The sequence below is a fragment of the Echinococcus granulosus genome (genome assembly GCF_000524195.1).
Source record: "Echinococcus granulosus chromosome Unknown EG_S00009, whole genome shotgun sequence".
Lineage (NCBI taxonomy): Eukaryota > Metazoa > Platyhelminthes > Cestoda > Cyclophyllidea > Taeniidae > Echinococcus > Echinococcus granulosus.
In genome coordinates, this window is record NW_020170389.1 from 234,438 (window position 1) to 243,133 (window position 8,696).

At 43.3% G+C, this 8,696-nt stretch overlaps 1 protein-coding gene across 1 annotated transcript in view; it reads right to left on the reverse strand. All coding sequences in view use genetic code 11, as the record gives it.

Annotated features, from left to right (window-relative positions):
* The window catches only part of EGR_02058 (DEP domain-containing protein 5), a gene marked incomplete at both ends in the record, with an annotated part of 31,051 nt that extends 23,050 nt beyond the window's left edge, over positions 1–8,001 (reverse strand). The window contains 2 exons of the mRNA XM_024491307.1: positions 7,374–7,557; positions 7,991–8,001. Of these exons, the coding sequence (XP_024354160.1) occupies positions 7,374–7,557; positions 7,991–8,001 (195 nt within the window). The remainder of the gene's footprint in view (positions 1–7,373; positions 7,558–7,990) is intronic.
* Positions 8,002–8,696: the final 695 nt, after the last annotated feature.

An 8,696-nucleotide genomic window follows, 5' to 3' on the forward strand; every position in this document is an offset into this window, starting at 1 on the left:
GCCCAACTGGCATGTATTGAGAATGTCAATTTGGTGTTGCTAAGCCATTTCACATACTTGAAACAAACCAAAGGCTGCTAGGTTGTTTGGTAGCAAACTTGCGGTGAGAAGGGGCTTTTGTATTTGTGTAGTCGAACAATTGCCCGAACAAACATCTCCCCATGTACTGCACTTACTGTCTACGCCGCGCTTTCATGGCGCCCACCACTTTATCCCCAAAACACGACTAAAATACTTCGTGTCTCAATTTATCATTGCGAAAGATTCACTTGATGAAGTCGAGACGACACTTGCTGCTAAGACTTATCCACTAGGAACGCCACAGCTCGGAGGTGATCAAGAAAAACTTATACGCGAAACAGCCAAGAATAGCCACTCATTGGAACGGATGTTCAATTTACACACCCAAAGGGCATCAGGACACACAACAAGACTTCACACCACCAGTGGGAAGAAATGCACTTTACGATAGGAGGGAGATACTGCCGCATTCTCGTCCTCCTCCTACCTCTCACCCTCTATATTCCCGCCCCCCCCCCCCCCCGGTGATATTTTGCCGAGGTCCACACTATGATTATTTCATGATCAAAAGCTTTGCTAAAAGATCGCCCCATTTCTGAAAACCTGCATGTTGTAAGAACCCAGGATTAGTCCACAGGGATAAAGAGAAAGTGGAAAGGAGAAAATTTGCTAGTAGTTCTGAGAAAAGCAACTGGCTTAAGAAATTTGCTCCCTGTAGAATAGCATAGTCCAATTTTTGCCATCTATATCCTCGGTGCTTTAGATTTCCGGTGCTAATGGTATATTTAGAGCATCTTCATGGGTAACTCGGGTGTTGTGTTGATGTGGCTAGAGGTGAGTCGCATTGGTGAATGAAATGAATTTGTTTATCACAACAACAAGAGGTGGATCAAGACACCGCTTGCTCCACAGCAGCAGTCTCGGAAATTCTCCGGACGTTGGTCAGGACACCTATTACCAATCGAATGCTATAGCTTCTTCCTGCAGAGCATAGAAAGTGCCTCTCGCTTACACTTTTTAGTAACTTTCATTCCAAGCATCGAACGCGAACAAAGGAACCAGTGCACCAGCGTTGGCAACTGCAGTGCTGCGGTTCTTAGCTCCGTATGGTTGAGGCCTCAAAGCCAAGAAGAGGACTAATTAAAGTCAACACTCTCCAGGAATAGGAGCACACGCATACATGCAAACGCAAGCGGGGGTATATCTCTTCCCCATCTGCTGCTTGCGCTTTTCGGTATGAGGGCCGGCTTTGTATTGCGGTTGGCCGGGTTTTAAGATGCCCGCGCGCCCAGGAAAGACCCATAGAAGGTGAAGGGAGAGAGAGCATTGCAAAAAGAAGGAAAGGAAATTATGCAGAGGCGACAAACACCGTGTTTAACGAACCCTGATGAAGTCACTCAACATGAATCAAATCAACTCAAAGGATTGCAGGAAATGGAAGTTTTGTGAGAAAGGGGTGAGTCTCGAGTCTCTAGAAAATGAGATTCCTTCAAAGGAATGGAAAGGCTTGCTACTGCAAGTCATCACAGAACAAAAAAAAGAATTATACTGTAGATGCCTGCTCCCGTGAGTACCCAGGAGTAAAGCTTTATGAGAAATTCACTAACTAGCTAACAACAATATCACTTTTAAGCGTTTCATCATTAAAAGACGAAATCGCTATGGCAAAATTTGAAGTCATAGTAGTTTTCAGTCTTAATAAGGAACCGATAATAGCTGAAACAAATAGCTGGGCTGGTACGTAAATACTTTGAAGTAACTTGTTAAGAAGCTTTCGGGTAACTAATCCTACGGGGTGCAAATGGCATTTAAAAGCCACTAGCAAAACAGGGGACCTGACAGATACAACAGCTAAACTGGCGAAATGCGCAAGCCCTCCTCCATACCAATGGGAGGTCAGTAAACGAGCTCTACACCTATCTCGCGGTTTATTGCCTTTCAGTTGAATGCCATTGTGATGGCTTGCGTAGAAGAACACCCACTCGAAGCACCAAGGAAGGCAGTTGGGAAAAAGACAGGACAGGAAAGGCAATATTCGCATTTAACAACATGCGCAACTACGCAAGCCTTTTCAGTTCTCCATAATTCGACTTCTCTGCACTGGTAGCGTGGAGCTTTGTCACTAGTCTCCCAGCCCTTCTATGCGTTTATACCAAATCTACTTTCAGACTCGTAGGCCTCATAATGTCTTCACTGGTTCCTCTAAACGCATTGAAATTCAGTATACTAGATTTACCTCTACGAGATCACCTATCAGAAGGGTTGGAGACGTCCTTAAAGGAACTTTTTTCGGGCTAAATAAAAAGTGTATCCATCACACAGAATCGTAAAATGGACATACACCGGCCACAGATGGAAAACGCACTTACGCACATCACTTCGAGTGTGCAAAGAGCTGTTGCCCACACACACACACACGTACACACAAATTGTGAGGCAGAAGAAATACGACCCTCAGTGTTTCATCGTAATTAGGGAAATTGTGATGTTTGAATAATAACATTTAAGAGCTCAGTTAATCTGTTATAAACTCGTACCACCCAAGTGCAGGCGTACAAAAGGGCTGGGAGGAGAGGAGAATAAATTACGTGGGCAGAGGCATACAACATCTTCGCATGGGTGTCAGCTCTTCTAGCTTTACTAAACCGTTCTTTTGTAGATCACGTAAATTTATCCATTCCTTGTCTAGTCACATTATTAACCACGATGCCGTATTTGAAATTAGGGTGGTTTCCAAAAGCCGACGCAAACTCAGCGCCATTGGGCCGTGAGTCTCTTCCGATTCAACAATCCACCGCAAATGAACTACTGCCATTCATTAACTGAAATGTAACCCATTCTGAGATTATGTTCTTCAAAGGAATGAAGCAATCGGCTACATTTTCTGGCATTAAAAATATTTCTAATTGGTCCTCAGACACAATAGTGTTGAAATAGCTCTACTGTCTACCGAAATGTGAGCTAGAAGGCTAGTAATGTAGGTGACGCGAGCAGGGCGTAACGTCACTATCATGGAGGTCGAATCACGAGAAGTTCGATTAACCAAATTTCCTTTTTCAATGAAGCAGTAAGGTCCAAACTTCAGTAATGTTTACTTTATGCGACAAAATATTCGCATTTATTCATCTTTCCTGCCCTATTCTACAGCCTCAGGGTTCAAATTATTGAGAAAGTGATAGGTCACGATTCCAAGTGACACAAGGCTGGAGCGAGTTCAACATTACCTGCCAACAGTGATATGTCTTTAGCTAACTAGGTAAATCGGGTACTTCACAATTCCAAAGAAGCACACGCATTTAAAAATATTTCTAATGGATCCGCGCAATTTACTGACAAGGTTACCTTTCCGAGAAGCAGAGATAGTTTAAGTAAAGGAACTGCAAACCATCTGAATACCTTCAATTGATAACAAACAGAAACAAAGAGTTGAGCGAAAGAACTGTCGTCCCTTCCCCCAAATCTGCGTGCAGTTTGGGGCGTTGGCCAAGAAAAAACCCTGTTGGCAATCCACACACATTGGAAAGCATCTCCGTTGCCAACTTGGATCAAGTGTAGAGTCGTCTTTTTTCCTACCTTCCTTCACACAAGCATTACCCACTGTCAACTTCATCTCAAAAATCTGTCCGAAGTGTCTTGATGGCTTTAAAATGCGTGCTAAATGAAATATATTCTGCATACCTGGTTAATCAGGTGGCTGGTTTTAGTGTATAAATTGTCAAATTCCACAAAGAGACGTGCATTTACCTACAAGAAGATTTCACGATCATAGAACCCAGTGATTGCTCATTCGAGCACCTCTGCTTCGATAGTAAACCCCCAAAATCAGTAAAGGTCACCGGCTATAGTATTACAGTTAGTTGAGGGGACCAACAGAAGACGTTTCCCACTCGAGGCCTCAATGCAACGTTTCCCATAGTACTGACCTTTAAAACGGCCTCCCAATCCTTCAACTCTTCTGACAAAAGTTCACCCACCTTCTCCCCTTCACCCCCTCCCCCAAAGTAATTTGCGTTTATCTTGTTGACGTCAGGAGGGTGAGGTAGTTGAATGTGTGTTACTACACGTTAAGACACTCGTTTTCTGCAAATAGGTTGACTGTGTAAATTGGCAGTAATAAATAAGTGGTGAGACCAGTTTAACTACCAACAATGACTACTCTTAATTTTTTTCCTACCGATTGCTCAATCAGACCTGGGAAGATTTCTAATTCCACTTTTGACATCAATTACAATTCAAAAAATTACTGGCTTCTTTTTGGCAATGCAAACAGCCAATCGTTCTAAGTGTCTTGCAAATGAGAAAAGACGATCCAGCTACAGTCTTTGAATGCTTCAGAGGCTGGCATTAAGTAATACCCTCCTGGAGCTAATCTTAAGTGTAAAAATCCTCTCTCATCCGAGAGTCGTATTGCTCAGAAGGGTGGTCTTTTCGACTCGACTTCGCGAATACTTTAAGGCAGAACACAAGACCTCTTTGGCTAAGGCTCGATGTCGCAATGTTGAATAGCGTTGCCAGGACCATATTGCATGGTCGGTACATGAAAAGCGTCGACTAGACGATGGTTTTGGCATCGAATGACCCCACCTCTACTGGACTAAGTTGTGAAGTCGCCCTCAAAAAAATGGACTATAATCCAGAACGCGGATGCTTTATGACATCAAGTTGGCAGAAGCCGTGTAGTCATTTCAGCGACAAACTCCCGTAAACAGAAGTAATGGAAAAGGCATTTATGAGTCATGTTTGAAGTCGGTGACGTTCTAGTTTCTCTACCATGACGATAAACAGCTTCTATCTTTACTGAAGGGTGGCAATATGGAGATATAAAAAAACAAGGAGGCATGAGATGGCATGTCGGGTTATCAAACGTAGCAAGGAAATTATAATTGGGCGATTGGATAAAAAGAGCGCTTGAAATAGCATATTGTCTGACTTGAAGACTGGCAACAGGAAGTAAAAAACGTGCGTCGGTAAAATAACATCTTCCCAGGATGCTTTTGTCCAATAAAAAAGGACTAGCTGAAGTAAAAAAAGATCCGTCTTTGGAGATTAAACGTGATGTAGGCCGATGAAAATAATACGGAACGTGTGCAGATGGGCCGCCAACTGTGACACTCCCTATTTCGAGTGAGTAAACAGTTGAAAATGTTTCGAATTAGGGACAGTGCGGTATTATGCTGCGTTGACAATTCAAGTCGAGAGGTTCGTTACCAGGTGAACGAATAAGTTTGCGCGGTTTTGGTGCAGCTTAAATCAACAACTTACAACTAGTAGGCACTTTGTCAAATCCTTTTAACTGCATGCATCCATTCCACAACATACACATGCACCAGTATGTCGATGCGCTACACTCTCCACTCCCCTCCACCTTTTCCTTTGCTCTGAACCCATCTCCACATACATTAATGGCAGCTGAATAAACCTAATGGTGATTATTCCAGCCTACCCCCATCACGAATTCAATTCAACTCCATTCTAATACTGTGGATGAGGTGTGCAGTACGCAGTACAGGATACGAGGTACGGGGTATGAAAACACACAATTCCACTTAAATTCGGTGATCCATCACCAAATCGTGATGCATCGCATTGAGAATGCAAGACCCCCTGTTCGCCATTCTTCACCATCCAAAGTCACGTGTCACTGTCGACGTGTTAAGCCGAGACTCACGTGCTAACGAAAACCTTCAGTCGTGCTTTAAGGTAGGTTGTGTAGCAAATTATTTGCATCTGCACTTCTCCTCCCAGGTTGTGGAAGCCGAGCAAATGGGTGCCACATGCATCCACAGATGACAGCCAATAAGCCTCAAGGCTATCAATTTGGTGCTCTCTGCTTCTACCATTCATATTAGTAAAAACTCATCGTTAGAGAAGGAAGGTTTCCTCACTTACTGTTTCACTGACTTGTGATGCAAAATCGCTTTTGTACTGGTGCAGTTCAACACCTGCCAAGCAAACTAACAGATCGCATCCCCACGACACCACTTCACTCTCACAATAGGCCGCTTCCTACTCCGCGGGAAATGCAAGTGATGACTACGACTATTTCACTCGGTGAAGTCCAACCAACCCGTGTGGCTGAGGTCTATACACTTAACACAATGCAACTCAAGGGTTCGCGAGAAAAAACTCCTTTAAAAACAGTTTAGAACAAAGTTCTTTATCACTTCCCTACGAATCAACACATCAGATCACAACACCACAGAATGCAACACCTCGTACTTCAATACCCCACACCGTCGCATAACTTACCGTTAAAAAGACTTTCACCCTAACATGAGTCGCGGTGGTACGAAGGGGGAGAAACTACCTCACCCCCAGCATCTTCGTTCTTCTACCTCGTTCGCCCCAATCCTCGGCCCTACCACACTCATACTCATCCTTTACAATGTTAGTATCAGTCGTGCAATGCAGTGAAGGCTAGACAATGCATTCTATAGAAGTGAAATTCACACGTACCTTGGGTCTTGTTGTAAAAAGAATAGAGATTTTAGTGGTATTATACTCCGTAGCTAAGTTATTCTTTAAGACGCTTTCTGCGATTGGTTAAGCATTACTAGGGAAAACAACGCGTATGAGTATTTGGCAACCTTAAAGCAGTTAAGACCATCTGCGTTTGATGTACTAATTTTTGGATGGAAAGCAATTAAAATCATGTCTGCCTTTGGCGACTGCTCCAATCGTCGCCCTGAATGAGGCAAGGTCGGCGTTAAGGTTGCAAAATTTCTCAACCAAAACGACGAAAAACGATAAACGATGAGTGAGACAAGAGGGCCTGACACCTCCACTCTATAACAAGTAGGGAATAGTTCGAACGGATAATTGAGAAGCGTTGAAACACCAATAATCACAAAATCTGCAGAATCGCTTTAAATAGTATATTTCATTTAATGGATTTTGATTTGAAGAATTTGAAGTGTGACTGGAGCGGAATGTAATCCGACCTTAAGCAAGATTTAACGACTGCACTCTTTTAAAAGGACAATTGATTAAAAATTTGATAGATTGACTCAACGAATTCCACAATATGAAACACTATCGTTAGCTCCGAAAAATCCTCTCGCTGCGGCCATAAGTGATTGCAAAATTTCCGTCACTGCCCTGTCACTAAATTAACCGCACTCGATTACTGTTGTAATGGCCGGTGCGGGAGAGTAACTCCACAAAACGCAGGTGATGACGTTCAAGGTAACACAGGTCTGTCGCGGCTCAACATTCACGATGGAGGACACAAGATTCTTTTTACACAATCTGTGCTTCTAATCTTTGAAGTTTTCTGTACCCATCGTCCTCAGAGCTACCTTGAATGCTCGAATTTTCGTGCAGATGATATGGGGAAAGGGGATTCAACTCACCGCGACAATTTCGTAGGACTCGTTCACCCCTTGAGTTGCCACGAGGTTGTCAAGATAGCTCCAATTGAAGGCCCATATCAAGCGATTCGTAAAGATTATCTCCAGTGGATAGTAGGTCAAACCATCCGGCACCTCCAGCATGTAACGGTACGTGGTTGCATAGTTCTCTATTTTCTGTGCCCGTCTAAAATGGAAAAGAGAATAACAAATTGGAGAAATTTCAGGCTACTTACAGTGAGGAACAAAAAGTGTGTCGATGGAACTTGCGCGCATAATTTGCAACCGGGAAAAAAACAAATCTTTAAAAGGTTACAAGTGCTCTCGGTAACGATGCCCTATCAAGCCTAGACGTCCACAGTGGCCAATTCATCAATCGCTATTTGGTGAGTCAGTAATAATTATTTCTTGTGATTTCGTTTCACAGGCAAAAGTCCCTATTCTGACGGTGGAAATGAGTCAGTCCACCATATAATCGTCACTTACAAACTTATTTATAAGTGGTTTTGTCGAGGCAAACAAGCGTTCCATCTCATGCAGTTACTTTTAAGAACGGATTGCTTACGTCAATCCGTGGTGCGGACAGAAAAAAAGTATTCGCGTCCAACCGCAGTACCAACCTCACTTTCATTGGTCACAGGGAGACATCGGTTTTGGTTTTTTTTTGAAAAATGTCATGAAATGTTGCAAGCCCATACAATCTTGTGCAATTCAAATCCTGCCGTGAGGGTCACTCATGACCTTTAAAGTGATATTCTTCACACTTTGGGATTTTATAGGGTAAACAAAAAAGTTCATGCGGTTTTCAGTACGGTTAGATCCAATGACTTACAACTAGTAGGCACTTTGTCAAATCCAATTTCACTGCATTCATCCGTTCCACATCATACACATGCACTAGTCTGTCCGTAAGCTTCACTTTATTCTCCTCTCCATCATTCCCTCCTTATTCTCAACCCATCATCCCATCGGCTAATGTCAGCTAAGTAAACCCGATGGTGAGTATTCCAGCCTGCTACCATTGGGAGCCCACTTCAACTCGGTTCCAAGACTGCAGAAGCCTCCCACACTACTTGCAGGGCACAAGATACGCGCAAATCCATTTAATTTTGGTGATCATCAAATCGTGATGCATCACGTTGAAAAGGCAAAACCCCTCTGTTCTCCGTTCTTCACCATTCAAAATCACAAGCCGCTGTCGACACGTTAAGTCAGGACTCACGTGCCGACAACAACTTTCAGTCATGCATTTAACTTCTCACCGAAGTCGAGGAAGCCAAGCAAATGGGTGGCACATGCATCCACAGATGACAGACAATGAGCCTC